We start from the raw sequence: 17,415 nt of genomic DNA on the forward strand, positions 1-17,415 counted from the left end.
GCGGGAGACAGCAACAAAGCAAAAAATATATATATATATATATATATATATATATATATATATATATATATTTTTTGCTTTGTTGCTGTCTCCCGCGTTTGCGAGGTAGCGCAAGGAAACAGACGAAAGAAATGGCCCAACCCACCCCCATACACATGCCTTGATTCAAACCACTGACAGCACATCAACCCCGGTATACCACATCGCTCCAATTCAGTCTATTCTTTGCCCTCCTTTCACCCTCCTGCATGTTCAGGAACCGATCACACAAAATCTTTTTCACTCCATCTTTCCACCTCCAATTTGGTCTCCCTCTTCTCCTCGTTCCCTCCACCTCCGACACATATATCCTCTTGGTCAATCTTTCCTCACTCATTCTCTCCATGTGACCAAACCATTTCAAAACACCCTCTTCTGCTCTCTCAACCACGCTCTTTTTATTTCCACACATCTCTCTTACCCTTACGTTACTTACTCGATCAAACCACCTCACACCACACATTGTCCTCAAACATCTCATTTCCAGCACATCCATCCTCCTGCGCACAACTCTATCCATAGTCCACGCCTCGCAACCATACAAAATTGTTGGAACCACTATTCCTTCAAACATACCCATTTTTGCTTTCCGAGATAATGTTCTCGACTTCCACACATTCTTCAAGGCTCCCAGAATTTTCGCCCCCTCCCCCACCCTATGATCCACTTCCGCTTCCATGGTTCCATCCGCTGCCAGATCCACTCCCAGATATCTAAAACACTTCACTTCCTCCAGTTTTTCTCCATTCAAACTCACCTCCCAATTGAATTGACCCTCAACCCTACTGTACCTAATAACCTTGCTCTTATTCACATTTACTCTTAACTTTCTTCTTTCACACACTTTACCAAACTCAGTCACCAGCTTCTGCAGTTTCTCCCATGAATCAGCCACCAGCGCTGTATCATCAGCGAACAACAACTGACTCACTTCCCAAGCTCTCTCATCCCCATCCTCATCATACTATTCGCCATTTCCCACATTAGCGAGGTAGCATTAAGAACAGAGGACTGGGCCTTTGAGGGAATATCCTCATATGGCCCCCTTCTCTGTTCCTTCTTTTGGAAAATTTAAAAAAAAATGAGAGGGGAGGATTTCCAGCCCCCCGCTCCCTTCCCTTTTAGTCGCCTTCTACGACATGCAGGGAATACGTGGGAAGTATTCTTTCTCCCCTATATATATTTATCTATTTATTCACTTTGCCCTGTCGCTGTCTCCCGCGCCAGCGAGGTAGTGCAAGGAAACAGACGAAAGTCCGGCCCAACCCACCCACATACACATGCATACACACACACGTCCACACACACCACATATACACACCCATACATTTCAACGCACACATATATATACACACACAGACATATACATATATACCCATGTACATAATTCATACTGTCTGCCTTTATTCATTCCCATCGCCACCCCGCCATACATGGAATAACAACATCCTTCCCCCTCATGTGTGTGAGGTAGTGCTAGGAAAAGACAACAAAGGCCCTATATATATATATATATATATATATATAGAATAAGTGAGGAGAGGTTGACAAAGAAGGTACAAATGTCACAAGTGGTGGGGGCAAGGAGAAAGGGGGGATAAAACTGGATATGGAGGGATCAAGTGAAAACAGTAATGAATGCTCCAGGCCTGAACACAAAGGAGGGTGAAAGGCATGCACAGTTTAAGTGAACTGGAGCAATGTGGTGTACTGGAGTGCAATGTACTCTCAATGGACTGAAACCTGGCGTATGAAACAGTCAGGAAAAAAAAACACAGAAAGATCTGCAGGTTCTGGTTGAGGAAAAGATGTGGATGTGTGTTTTACACATGACAAATGGAGAGCAGATATGAATGAATTTTGCCTTTTCTTTGTCTGTTCTTGATGAAACTGGTCTAGTGCAGGAAATGGCAGGTTCTTATCAAAAGAAATTTCATTCTGAGTATGTATTGATGTCTAATAAACTAGCTATTAATCATAATAATAGTAAGCTAGGATTGCTAGGCTCACATTTGCAGACATTTTGTAGTCTTTTCAATTACATCTCAAAGTGGAACAATTTCTCAAAAAAACTACCGCTGGCTGACCTATATCAAGTGATAATGATACTAACGATAATGACTGGCCCAGATCCACACAGGCCTGGTGAATATCTAGTGAAGCCTTCAAGGATCTTTTAACAGTACGGCCCAGGCTGCCTGGTTGGATAGTTGGTAGACTAAGATGTTGTAAACCACAGCCTGCTGGCCTACGTAGCCTTCACAACCTGGCTGGTCTGGTACATTCTGCTAATACTGTCCAAAGCACTTTTATGATATTCACATTGGCAATATTTTATGCTGACTGCCAGGTATAGCTATAGCCATTCCCTCTTAACTTTGATGCCTGAGGTGCTGACAAGAAGAAAAATGGTTACTATTAAAAAAATGGCAATGCATGAAACTGATGCCAGACCATGACCTAATTGTTTTTAAGTATCTGTGTCAGCAGGAACAAAATGTCACAGGAAATGTACAATATCCTCTTGCTGCCAGGTGATTTTCAACCCTTGCTGGCCCATCTAAATCCTAGGATAGAAAACTGAAGAATTATTGATATACTGAACACAATTCAGTCAGACAACACAGTGAGATAGAAAGTGAAGAAGAAAATGAGGAAATTGAAACAAAAGACAATGACAACTGTAAAACTGGTGATCCAGGTGTCACTCACAGATAATAAAAAAGGATGCAGGATATTAACTGAGAAAAAACGAAATGTATTTACAAATGTATGTCATGAAAAATCTTTGAATGCAAGCTAAAACTTTGGAGTAAAAAAGTGAATAAATAAACATATAGTTTATCATCGCAGGTCCTCCCAGAGTAGCCAGGAAACAGTAACAGAGAACAGTAATTACAAAATAATCATAGCATTATTCATTATATTTTTCTGGCAAATACACTTGTTTCTGTAGAGTCACTCATTCTGTACAATACAATAATACTAGATGTACAACTAAGACTTACATCAGTAAATATGATAAACTGAAAACTTATCTTAAAAGATCTCTGCACTGATTACATATATGTAAACAGTAATACATATTAAACAAATACAGATATTCAGACAAAGTGATCTGAGCAAATGCAAACATTAAAGAACACAAATGTATTTCCGTAATAAAAATAGAAAGCAAATGTGGTAAGGAAAAATTCTAAAGATGGGAATTTTCCTTCAAACATGAGCAAACTTTGATCATTCTACAAGGTCAGGTGAACAACTCGACAGTTTAACTTTTTTCTATGCTCTACCATAAGTGCTCAACTAATTTCCAAACAAAAAATATAAAATATTTCTAGCCCTTTTACTTAAAACGAAATCCCTTTGGGCTAAATTTCACTGTTTATCCCATGGCATTTCTGACAATTACAAGTGTTGAGGAATCTCAGGTCCTATTTTTTTTATGGGTCCTCTATCCACATTACACCTTTGAATATCACAGGTACTATTACAGTCTTTCAAGATCAGCAATGATGAAATTACTAAATACATATGATACCGCGATACTGTATAAGTCACAAATTATCGACACACGCACATTATACATACTGCAACAGGTGCATGGTTAAAAGTGCTTGTTGGCAAAAGCCTTAGTATCGGTTGGTAGGGGCCGAAGTGTTGGCAAACATTTGGGGACAAAATATTAGTTGGGACAATGGAATTGGCTAATGCCTTAACATATTCAGTTTATGTCTGTGTAATTTCCTATAATAACATGGTGAGTATGACCCATACTTAACACTTCCCTTAAAAAATCTTTCAATTTTTCATTATCGTCATTAGCAGCAGCACTGTCACTTTTCAATGTATATGAAACTGTAATTTTAGTGCAATTTTCAGGCAAAGCCCAGCAATCAAGAGATTTCAAAGCAAATGGAACTTCTTAACCTTCTTTTATTTTCTATAACAAAATTTGTAGACTGCTAAAAGACTTGAAAAACTTCATTAAGATTATATAGATCTAAGACAATTTCTGCTACCCCAACAATCTTTGAGAAATGTTTAGCTAAAATCCTTTAAAATTAATTATATCCATTTAGTAAACAAGCTACACTGATAAAAGTGTAACTGTAATTTCTACTTAGAAAAATGAATAACAAACAAAATACCCAAAAGTAACACTGAATCTGATATGGAGCTCAACTGTAAATCAATGTGAAACCATTTTGGCTCATCGGAATTTGTTTTCTGAGAAAATTTTTTATCGATGAGGAGCTAAAGTGGTCGAGCACCACAAATACCATCGTGATACAACGAATATTCCTAAGTGACGGAGATGTAGTAACACTACCAATACTTACCTGAACACACATATGCACGATTTTCAAGAATGGTCAAAGTTACTTATGTCTTTTTACGTGTCTTTATATGATATTTTACTCATCATAATTACAAACTAAAGCAATCAGGAATTCCTTACTTATCACCAGAAGGCATGGTGCCTCAATATTGTGGTGGACGTCTCGTCAACAAATCCTGGTGTGATTTTCGTCTGATGACGACTGGCTCGGTGGTTCATCACATGAATGAAAAACAAATTCGTTTTGGAGGTGATTCCCATGTTAGGTCAGCAGTAATCATCTAGAAATTATGACATCTCTCTAAGCAGAAAACTGGATATGTGAATACTTTGGTTTATTTTTGTCTGTAATATATATCTTGTATAACCCACATACAGTTTTCAACAACAGCCGCATGTCAACCGGAATGAGCACAGAAAAAATATATAAGTTAACCCAGGGTAAGAGATTAACCTTCAAATGAACTTTGCTATAATGGAGACAAAAATAAGAATCAGATTATATACAACACAAAAAAACGAAACAAATTGACATGATAGAAACCAAATTTGAGGTGATAAATGGGCTTAGCATATGGAATAGCACATAGAGTCCTATAGAAACTTTTGAAAACATTTACTGAAACAGCTTATTCAGTCAAATCGCCATTCTAACTGTAAGACAGTAAGTCAAAGTGGAGTACGAGATTATACCAAATAAGGAGTCTCTCTCTCTCTCTCTCTCTCTCTCTCTCTCTCTCTCTCTCTCTCTCTCTCTCTCTCTCTCTCTCTCTCTCTCTAAGTTAATTTTATTTAGTTTTAGTTGATCACCGTTTCCCACGAGAAGAGATGACGAAGAAATGCGTCTTTCACAACCTTTGTCTAGCTGTCATGTGTAACGTATCAAAACCAAACCTTCCTGTCCACAACCAGGCCCCACAGGCCTTTCCGCAGTTTCTTCCGTCTGCTTCATATACTCTAGTTCAATTAACTGACAACATATAGCTCACTGTATATTACATTGCTCAAATTCACTCTATCCTGTCCGGGGCGTACCTAGAGGAAATAGCGCCTATGGCAACCACTGAAATTGCGCCCCTGGCTTGATAATAATGTACATACGGTGGATGTATATAAAAATATATACAGTGTTATTATAAACTGTTGAAGAGTTAGGCCAAACTTAAATCTATATAAACTCTTAAACACTTAAAAACTTATTTGATTAAAATTGTAACTCAGAAGCGGTAATGCAACTGATAGTAGTGAAATATTACTATAGTTGAAAAGTAGGAGTTTATTTTTTATCTCACAAAACCAAACCGTTAAAAATGTCAATTTGGTAGCATATGTGAAAAAAACAAACCTGTTGAGTGGCGTCCCCCTTCAAGTGGCGCCCAGGGCACCTGCCCTACCTGTCATACCCTTGTCATGGCAGGTATTCTTCTCAGAAAATAAGATTTCCTTTAAAAACTCATCATAAGAAATGTTTTTCATGCTGAATACAAATCTGGTGTTAAAACAACGTATAGTCCCCTTAATGACACCAACTTAAACTGTTAAATGAAGTCAATTTTGAAATACTTCTGTTCCTTTGCATCTTATTTAATGAGTATGTATCGGTAACTGGGAGCATCATGATATATTTTTCATGATTATTTCACCTACAAATTTGTTTGAATATCTTATCTTTCAGTTTTGAAACAAAAGTTTTTTTTTGAGCAGAAATACCCTGAACTTTTGGCATTTTCCTCAAAAAATATATTTCTTTAAAAAGTCATTATAAGAAGTGTTTTTCATGCTGAATACAAATCTGGTGTTAAAATATCGTTTAGTCGTCTTTATGACATTTAGTTATGTTAAATGAAGTCAATTTCAAAATATTTTCTGATCCTTTGCATCGTATTTACTCGGTATGAATCGGTAATTGATTATGACATATGTTCCATAATTATTTCAAGCACAGAAATGTATGAATATCTTGTCTTTAGATTTTGAAACAAGAAGTTTTTTTGTACTAAAAATCGCCTGAATTATTGGTATTTTCTCAGAAAATAGATTTCCTTCAAAAACTCAACATAAGAAGTAATTTTCATGCTGAATTCAAATCTGGTGTTATAATAACGCTTAGTCCTCTTAATGACACTCAATTAAGCTGTTAAACGAAGTCAATTTTAAAATATTTTTTGTTCCTTTGCATCGTATTTACCGAGTACGTATCAGTAACTGAAAACATTATGATATATTTTCCATGATTATTTCAAATATAGAAGTATTTGAATATTTTATCTTTCAATTTTGAAACAAAAATCTTTTACTTTAAAAACTTATCATAAGAGGTATTTTTCATGCTGAATATAAATCTGGTGTTAAAATATCGTTTACTCCTCTTAATGACACTCAATTAAGCTGTTCAATAAAGTTGATTTTAAGATATTTTCTGATCCTTGGCATTTTATTTTCTAGGTATATGTCGGTAACCGAGAGCATTATGATATATTAACCATGATTATTTCAAGTATAGAAGTGTTTGATTATCTTATCTTTCAATTTTGAAACAAAAAGGTTTCGGAGCTAAAACTTACCTTGAACTATTACGTTCAATTTTGGTATTTTTCTCAGAAAATCATATTTCATATCAAAACTCATTGTAAGAAGTATTTTTCACGCTAAATATAAATCTGGTGTTAAAATAACGTTTAGCCGTCTTAATGACACTCAAGCTGTTAAATGAAGTCAGTTATAAAATATTTCTGTTTCTTTGCATCGTGTTTACTGAGTATGTCTTGGTGACTGAGAGCATTATGATATATTTTCCATGATCATCTTAAGTGTAGAAGTATTTGCATATCTTATCTTTCAATTTTGAAAGGAAGTTTTTTGAGCTAAAAAAATACCCTGAACTGTTACCGACAATTTTTGGTACTTTTCGCAGAAATAGATTTCCTTTAAAAACTCATTATAAGAAGTATTTTTAATTCTGAATACAAATCTGGTGTTAAAATGACCCTCAGTTGTCTTCACGACATTCAATTAAGCTGTTAAATGAAGTCAATTTAAAGATATTGTTTTTTACCTTGCATCGTATTTACTGGGTATGTATCGGTAACTGAGACCATTATGACATTTTCCACCATCATTTCAAGTATAGAAGTATTTGAATATCTTATCTTTCAATTCTGAAGCAAAAATTTTTTTTAGGCTAAAATAGATTTCCTTTAAAGACTCAATATAAGAAGTATTTTTCCTGCTGAATACAAATCTGGTGTTAAAATATCGTTTAGTCGACTTTATGACATTCAGTTAAGCTATTAAATGGAATAAATTTTAAGATATTTTCTGTTCTTTTGTATCCTATTTACTGAGCATGTGTCGGGGACTGAGAGCATTATGATATATTTTCCAGGATTATTTCAAGTATAAAAGTGTTTGAATATCTTATCTTTCAATTTTGAAGCAAAAAGTTTTTGGAGCTAAAAAATTCCTTTCAATTTTTGGTACTTTTCTCAGTAGATTAGATTTCCCTGTAAAACTCATTATAAGAAGTAATTTTCATGCTGAATGCAAATCTGGTGTTAAAATAACGTTTAGTCCTCTTAATGACACTCAAGCTTTTCCATCAAGTCAATTTTAAGATATTTCTGTTCCCTTGCATCGTATTTACTATGTATGTACCGGTGTCTAACATCATTATGAAGTCAGTTATACTTAATTAGATTAAGATTATCGAAGCCTTTGCTAATTTGAACATCTGTATAAGATCACCTCTTAAACAGATCTTTTCTGCGGTAAAAAGTTTGAAGTCGTTTAGTTGGCTCTCATACGATTTGTTTCTCAGTCCTGGAGTCATTTTGGTTGGTCGCCATTGCACTCTTTCTACATTTTTTCAAGTATGGTAACCAAAAGTTAACATTCAAGTCTATGACGCACTTGTGATATGTAGAGAGTAAGGATAATTTTTTGGGACAGAAATTCGTTAGCCCTACTTATGAATCCAAAAATTTTTCTGCTTTTTACTTTCTTCTGCGCACTGCTTAAGCTCACCAATGATTACTACACCCAGGTGTTTTGTCCTCATTTATCTTTTGTACTCAAGAGAGTTCATACTGTAACTTGCCTTTTCGTGTTTACTGCGGATACATGAAATATTGCATTTTATCGATATAAATCATTTGCCGGCTGTGGGCCCGATCCATCAGTTTGGCTATGTCCTTTGGAAGCTGCTATAGATTTACATCCCCATTAGGTACCGCCTGCGAATTTCGACATTTTACAGTGCAAGCCATTTCCAGTATAAACCATAGGATTATCCTTGAGTCACATCACTTATTACATTTAACCTTTGTAAGGCTTGACTACTCTGTTTCAGGCCTATCATCCAGTGTGCTACCAACCGAAGCACAACCCCCATCACTATCATGCAGTGTGTTACCAACCGAAGCACAACCCCCATCACTATCATCCATATCATGCGACTTGACTTTCCTTACATACTTTTGACGTGGAACTTTATCGAATACTTTTTTTGAAACCTATATGAATGACATCTGTTCTTTTACTTTCAAGCACGTTGATTACATCACGAGAAAAATCAAGATTTGTCAGACATGAGCGATTTCGTCGAAAACCATGCCGAAAATCGTTTATCAAATGGGGGTCATCTAAATGATTTACCAGTTACAGACGTTAAGCTAATTGCACGACAATTTCTGGGCAGTGACTAATTACCTTTTTTGAAAATGGGAGTTACATTTCCAAGCCGCCATTCATCTGTGATTTTCCCCGTAGGAAGTGACTTACTGAAATGAGCAATTTAAGGGTTTAACTTCGCCTCTCTCATTGTCCCTCGATAAGATTTAACAGGATTTGCCGTTTTAATTTACTTTCATTCCATTCAGTGCTGATGATATATCCTCAACTCATGTCAGTATGTCGCAAAATGTTATTCTTTCTTAGCAATATAACGAGATTCGGAACGAAAAAAACTGAAAAATCTTTGCCTTGTCGTTTTCTAGATCCACGTTACCATTTTCTGTTATTGATGAACCAATAAACTGAGTATTGACTTTTGCTTCTAACATATCCATAAAACTCCTAAGGTTTCTTTGGTTATTTTCAGCAATATACGCTTCATGCTGATGTTTACTTTGACGCATGTCTCTTAATTTCTATACGCAGATTTACATAATTTACTTTACCATGATGGTCATCTATCTAAATGAGTTTCTTATGTGCTACCTTCCTAGACAACAGACACTGCTTTGTGTCATCATTCCGCCATTCGCGTTGGAAAAAAAAAAAGTATATTACGCTTTGGGTCATATGTTCACTCCACTGTTTTGAACGTTTTACAAGTTTACAAGTTTACAAGTGGAACAAGTGAGGGCTTAAATTCTCCTTTCCTCCTAGCAATTGTATGGGAGAACCACTCCCTACGATGAACGTTGAAATTCCCGTAAATGATTTGCGGGTCAGGGGATACCACAGTCTCATGGCAGGAATTTAGATAGACGAAAAAAAATACAAAATTTGTAGAATTAGGAGAACAGTAGACGAAACGAAGGAAAAAATATGGTAGTTGGTAGAGAGACCTTGAGGCGAATAACATCAGAAATTGGGAAGTCAAGGTCCTCGCGGCGTGGAACAGGTGTGTTGTTGGACTAAGCACAGACATAATTTCTGAACCGGAATGGCGAGAGGAAATTATAACTGAATATGAAAAAGAAGTGAGTGAAGATATCACCGTGGGTTCCTGTTCAGATGTGTGTGGAAGTCGATGCAAAAATGTCAGAGACTGTGTCATTACACTTTAAACGTAACACTCGGTTATATTGAACTGAACTATCAATACTTTTCGTTGTAGTTGTGCAAGAAAGTTATTGATGGACTCGTGGATTCACAGCTAAGTACACGGTAACCCTCACAGCAAAAAACTTACTACTTTTTGGTGGATACAATTAAAAAATTGGCTTGCACTACTTGACCCTCTCACAGTGGATCTAACAGTAGAATTAGATGACCTGGTGTTTCGGACTTTATGTATATATGATATTTGAGTTAATGTCTGTCAAGTACCGAGCAGTCACTTAGCCAGGTATCATTACATCCAAGGTGAATAAACATATGGTTACATAATTTTTTTTAAGTGATGTCTCTGGGCATTCTTATAAATACACACGTTTACAAAACATGATGTGGTACAAGAATGTGCTAAGAAAACCCGTTTCATTAGAATATTGTCACTAAAATTTTGGTATAATACGAGAATCTGCTGACCAAACATGATACGACATAAGAATAACTGATATGGAATGTACAACAACCATGCAATAGTATAATGCAATCACTGGCGTCTAACGCGCCGAGTGACGTCACACTACATCATCTTGTACAATCATGTGAGCGCGATATATATATCCCTGGGGATAGGGGAGAAAGAATACTTCCTCCGCATTCCTCACGTGTCGTAGAAGGCGACTAAAGGGGACCGGAGCGGGGGTCTAGAAACCCTCTCCTCCTTGTATCTTAACTTTCTAAAAGGAGCAGAAGGAGTTACACGGGGAGTGCTCGTCCTCCACGAAGGCTCAGATTCGGGTGTCTAAATGTATGTGGATGTGACCAAGATGAGAGAAAAGGAGAGATAGGTAGTATGTTTGAGGAAAGGAACCTGGATGTTTTGGCTCTGAGTGAAACGAAGTTCAAGGGTAAAGGGGAAGAGTAGTTTTGGAATGTCTTGGGAGTAAAGTCAGCAAGGGAAGGAGTAGCACTACTCCTGAAACAGGAGTGGTGGGAGTATGTGATAGAGTGCAAGAAAGCAAACTCTAGATTGATATGAGTAAAATTGAAAGTGGATGGAGAGAGATGGATGATTACTGGTGCATATGCACCTGGGCATGAAAAGAAAGATCATGAGAGGCAAGTGTTTTGGGAGCAGCTGAGTGTGTTGGTAGTTTTGATGCACGAGACCGGGTTATAGTGATGGGTGATTTGAATGCAAAGGTGAGTAATGTGGCAATTGAGGGAATAATTAGTGTACATGGGGTGTTCAGTGTTGTAAATAGAAATGGTGAAGAGCTTGTAGATTTATGTGCTGAAAAAGGACTGGTGATTGGGAATACCTGGTTTAAAAAGCGAGATATACATAAGTATACGTATGTAAGTAGGAGAGATGGCCAGAGAGCGTTATTGGATTACGTGTTAATTGATAGGCGCGCGAGAGAGAGACTTTTGGATGTTAATGTGCTGAAAGGTGCAACTGGAGGGATGTCTGATCATTATCTTGTGGAGGCGAAGGTGAAGATTTGTAGAGGTTTTCAGAAAAGAAGAGAGAATTTTAGGGTGAAGAGAGTGGTGAAATTAAGTGAGCTTGGGAAGGAGACTTGTGTGAGGAAGTACCAGGAGAGACTGAGTACAGAATGGAAAAAGGTGAGAACAAAGGACGTAAGGGGAGTGAGGAAGGAATGGGATGTATTTAGGGAAGCAGTGATGGTTTGCGCAAAAGATGCTTGTAGCATGAGAAGCGTGGGAGGTGGGCAGATTAGAAAGGGTAGTGAGTGGTGGGATGAAGAAGTAAGATTATTAGTGAAAGAGAAGAGAGAGGCATTTGGACGATTTTTGCAGGGAATTGATGCAAATGAGTGGGAGATGTATAAAAGAAAGAGGCAGGAGGTCAAGAGAAAGGTGCAAGAGGTGAAAAAGAGGGCAAATGAGAGTTGGGGTGAGAGAGTATCATTAGATTTTAGGGTATTCTAGAATAAAAAGATGTTTTGGAAGGAGGTAAATAAAGTGCGTAAGACAAGGGAACAATTGGGAACATCAATATAGGGGGCAAATGGGGAGGTGATAACAAGTAGCGGTGATGTAAGAAGGAGATGGCAAGGTAGCGGGTTTGGATGGTATTGCAGTGGAATTTTTAAAAAAAAAAAAGGGGTGACTGCATTGTTGACTGGTTGGTAAGGTTATTCATTGTATGTATGACTCATGGTGAGGTGCCTGGGGATTGGCAGAATGCTTGCATAGTGCCAGTGTACAAAGGCAAAGGGGATAAAAGTGAGTGCCTAAATTACAGAGGTATAAGTTTGTTGAGTATTCCTGGGAAATTATATGAGAGGGCATTGACTGAGTGGGTGAAGGCATGTACAGAGCATCAGATTGGGAAGAGCAGTGTGGTTTTAGAAGTGGTAGAGGATGTGTGGATCAGGTGTTTGCTTTGAAAAATGTATGTGAGAAATACTTAGAAAAGCAAATGGATTTGTATGTAGCATTTACGGATCTGGAGAAGGCATATGATAGAGTTGATAGAGATGCTCTGTGGAAGGTATTAAGAATATATGGTGTTGGAGGCAAATTGTTATAGGCAGTAAAAAGTTTTATCGAGGATGTAGGGCATGTGTACGTGTAGGAAGAGAGGAAAGTGATCGGTTCTCAGTGAATGTTGGTTGCGGCAGGGGTGCGTGATTTCTCCATGGTTGTTTGATTTGTTTATGAATGGGGTTGTTAGAGAGATGAATGCAAGGTTTTGGAAAGAGGGGCAAGTATGCAGTCTTTTGTGAATGAGAGAGCTTGGGAAGTGAGTCAGTTGTTGTTCGCTGATGATACAGCACTGGTGGCTGATTCGGGCGAGAAGCTGCAGAAGCTGGTGACTAAGTTTAGTAAAGTGTGTGAAAGAAAGCTGAGAGTAAATGTGAATAAGAGCAAGGTTATTAGGTATAGTAGGGTTGAGGGACAAGTCCACTGGGAGGTAAGTTTGAATGGAGAAAAACAGGAGGAAGTGAAGTGATTCAGATATCTGGGAGTAGATTTGGCAGCGGATGGAACCATGGAAGCGGAAGTGAATCATAGGGTGGCGGAGGGCGCGAAAGTTCTGGGGGCGTTGAAAAATGTATGGAAGTCGAGAACGTTATCTTGGAAAGCAAAAATGGGGATGTTTGAAGGAATAGTGGTTCCATCAATGTTATATGGTTGCGAGGCGTGGGCTATAGATAGAGTCGTGCGGAGGAGGGTGGATGTGCTGGAAATGAGATGTTTGAGGACAATATATGTGGTGTGAGGTGGTTTGATCGAGTAAGCACTGAAAGGGTAAGAGAGATGTGTGGTAATAAAAAGAGTTTGGTTGAGAGAGCAAAAGAGGGTGTATTGAAATGGTTTGATCACATGGAGAGAATGAGTGAGGAGAGATTGACAAAGAGGATATATGTGTCAGAGGTGGAGGGAGTGAGGAGAAGTGGGAGGCCAAATTGGAGGTGGGAAGAGGGAGTGAAAAATATTTTGAGTGATCGGGCCTGAACATGCAGGAGGGTGAAAGGCGTGCAAGGAATAGAGTGAATTGGAACGATGTGGTATACCGGGGTCGACATGCTGTCAATGGATAGAACCAGGGCTGAAGCGTCTGGAGGAAACTATGGAAAGTTTTGTGGGGCCTGGATGTGGAAAGGGAGCTGTAGTTTCGGCGCATTATACATGACAGCTAGAGAATGAGTGTGAGCGAATGTGGCCTTTGTTGTCTTTTCCTAGTGCTACCTCGCGCACATGGGGGGGGGGGGTTTCATTTCATGTGTGGCGGGGTGGAGACGGGAATGAATAAAGGCAGACAGTATGAATTATGTACATGTGCATATATGTATACGTCTGTGTGCGTATATATATGTATACGTTGAGATGTGTAGGTATATATATGTGCGTGTGTGGACGTGTAGGTATATACATGTGTATGTGGGTGGGTTGGGCCATTCTTGTGTCTTGTTTCCTTGCGCTACGTCGCTCACGCAGGAGACAGCGACAAAGTATGATAAAAGATATATATATATATATATATATATATATATATATATATATATATATATATATATATTTTTTTTTTTTTTTTTTTTCTTGCTTTGTCGCTGTTTCCCGCGTTTGCGAGGTAGCGCAAGGAAACAGACGAAAGAAATGGCCCAACCCACCCCCATACACATGTATATACATACGTCCACACACGCAAATATACATACCTACACAGCTTTCCATGGTTTACCCCAGACGCTTCACATGCCTTGATTCAATCCACTGACAGCACGTCAACCCCGGTATACCACATCGATCCAATTCACTCTATTCCTTGCCCTCCTTTCACCCTCCTGCATGTTCAGGCCCCGATCACTCAAAATCTTTTTCACTCCATCTTTCCACCTCCAATTTGGTCTCCCACTTCTCCTCGTTCCCTCCACCTCCGACACATATATCCTCTTGGTCAATCCTTCCTCACTCATTTTCTCCATGTGCCCAAACCATTTCAAAACACCCTCTTCTGCTCTCTCAACCACGCTCTTTTTATTTCCACACATCTCTCTTACCCTTACGTTACTTACTCGATCAAACCACCTCACACCACACATTGTCCTCAAACATCTCATTTCCAGCACATCCATCCTCCTGCGCACAAATCTATCCATAGCCCACGCCTCGCAACCATACAACATTGTTGGAACCACTATTCCTTCAAACATACCCAATTTTGCTTTCCGAGATAATGTTCTCGACTTCCACACATTCTTCAAGGCTCCCAGAATTTTCGCCCCCTCCTCCACCATATGATCCACTTCCGCTTCCATGGTTCCATCCGCTGCCAGATCCACTCCCAGATATCTAAAACACTTCACTTCCTCCAGTTTTTCTCCATTCAAATTTACCTCCCAATTGACTTGACCCTCAACCCTACTGTACCTAATAACCTTGCTCTTATTCACATTTACTCTTAACTTTCTTCTTTCACACACTTTACCAAACTCAGTCACCAGCTTCTGCAGTTTCTCACATGAATCAGCCACCAGCGCTGTATCATCAGCGAACAACAACTGACTCCCTTCCAAACTCTCTCATCCACAACAGACTTCATACTTGCCCCTCTTTCCAAAACTCTTGCATTCACCCCCCTAACAACCCCATCCATAAACAAATTAAACAACCATGGAGACATCACACACCCCTGCCGCAAACCTACATTCACTGAGAACCAATCACTTTCCTCTCTTCCTACACGTACGCATGCCTTACATCCTCGATAAAAACTTTTCACTGCTTCTAACAACTTGCCTCCCACACCATATATTCTTAATACCTTGCACAGAGCATCTCTATCAACTCTATCATATGCCTTCTCCAGATCCATAAATGCTACATACAAATCCATTTGCTTTTCTAAGTATTTCTCACATACATTCTTCAAAGCAAACACCTGATCCACACATCCTCTACCACTTCTGAAACCACACTGCTCTTCCCCAATCTGATGCTTTGTACATGCCTTCACCCTCTCAATCAATTCCCTCCCATATAATTTACCAGGAATACTCAACAAACTTATACCTCTGTAATTTGAGCACTCACTCTTATCCCCTTTGCCTTTGTACACTGGCACTATGCACGCATTCCGCCAATCCTCAGGCACCTCACCATGAGTCATACTTACATTAAATAACCTTACCAACCAGTCAATAATACAGTCACCCCCTTTTTTTTAATAAATTCCACTGCAATACCATCCAAACCTGCTGTCTTGCCGGCTTTCATCTTCCGCAAAGCTTTTACTACCTCTTCTCTGTTTACCAAATCATTTTCCCTAACCCTCTCACTTTGCACACCACCTCGACCAAAACACCCTATATCTGCCACTCTATCATCAAACACATTCAACAAACCTTCAAAATACTCACTCCATCTCCTTCTCACATCACCACTACTTGTTATCACCTCCCCATTTGCGCCCTTTACTGAAGTTCCCATTTGCTCCCTTGTCTTACGCACTTTATTTACCTCCTTCCAGAACATCTTTTTATTCTCCCTAAAATTTAATGATACTCTCTCACCCCAACTCTCATTTGCCCTCTTTTTCACCTCTTGCACCTTTCTCTTGACCTCCTGTCTCTTTCTTTTATACATCTCCCACTCAATTGCATTTTTTCCCTGCAAAAATCGTCCAAATGCCTCTCTCTTCTCTTTCACTAATAATCTTACTTCTTCATCCCACCACTCACTACCCTTTCTAATCAACCCACCTCCCACTCTTCTCATGCCACAAGCATCTTTTGCGCAATCCATCACTGATTCCCTAAATACATCCCATTCCTCCCCCACTCCCCTTACTTCCATTGTTCTCACCTTTTTCCATTCTGTACTCAGTCTCTCCTGGTACTTCCTCACACAAGTCTCCTTCCCAAGCTCACTTACTCTCACCACCCTCTTCACCCCAACATTCACTCTTCTTTTCTGAAAACCCATACAAATCTTCACCTTAGCCTCCACAAGATAATGATCAGACATCCCTCCCGTTGCACCTCTCAGCACATTAACATCCAAAAGTCTCTCTTTCGCGCGCCTGTCAATTAACACGTAATCCAATAACGCTCTCTGGCCATCTCTCCTACTTACATACGTATACTTATGTATATCTCGCTTTTTAAACCAGGTATTCCCTATCACCAGTCCTTTTTCAGCACATAAATCTACAAGCTCTTCACCATTTCCATTTACAACACTGAACACCCCATGTATACCAATTATTCCCTCAACTGCCACATTACTCACCTTTGCATTCAAATCACTCATCACTATAACCCGGTCTCGTGCATCAAAACCACTAACACACTCATTCAGCTGCTCCCAAAACACTTGCCTCTCATGATCTTTCTTCTCATGCCCAGGTGCATATGCACCAATAATCACCCATCTCTCTCCATCAACTTTCAGTTTTACCCATATTAATCGAGAATTTACTTTCTTACATTCTATCACATGCTCCCACAACTCCTGTTTCAGGAGTACTGCTACTCCTTCCCTTGCTCTTGTCTTCTCACTAACCCGACTTTACTCCCAAGACATTCCCAAACCACTCTTCCCCTTTACCCTTGAGCTTCGTTTCACTCAGAGCCAAAACATCCAGGTTCCTTTCCTCAAACATAATACCTATCTCTCCTTTTTCACATCTTGGTTACATCCACACACATTTAGACACCCCAGTCTGAGCCTTCGAGGAGGATGAGCACTCCCCGCGGGACTCCTTCTGTTTCCCATTTTAGAAA

At 38.9% G+C, this 17,415-nt stretch overlaps 1 protein-coding gene across 1 annotated transcript in view; it reads right to left on the bottom strand.

Moving 5' to 3' along the window:
* LOC139745897 (eukaryotic translation initiation factor 3 subunit G-like) overlaps positions 1-4,615 on the bottom strand; it is a 69,701-nt gene extending 65,086 nt beyond the window's left edge. The window contains exon 1 of the mRNA XM_071656558.1: positions 4,502-4,615. Coding sequence (XP_071512659.1) covers positions 4,502-4,518 — 17 coding nt within the window. The 5' untranslated portion in view covers positions 4,519-4,615. The remainder of the gene's footprint in view (positions 1-4,501) is intronic.
* Between the last annotated feature and the right edge of the window lie 12,800 nt (positions 4,616-17,415).

Source organism: Panulirus ornatus, chromosome 63, assembly GCF_036320965.1.
Source record: "Panulirus ornatus isolate Po-2019 chromosome 63, ASM3632096v1, whole genome shotgun sequence".
NCBI lineage: Eukaryota > Metazoa > Arthropoda > Malacostraca > Decapoda > Palinuridae > Panulirus > Panulirus ornatus.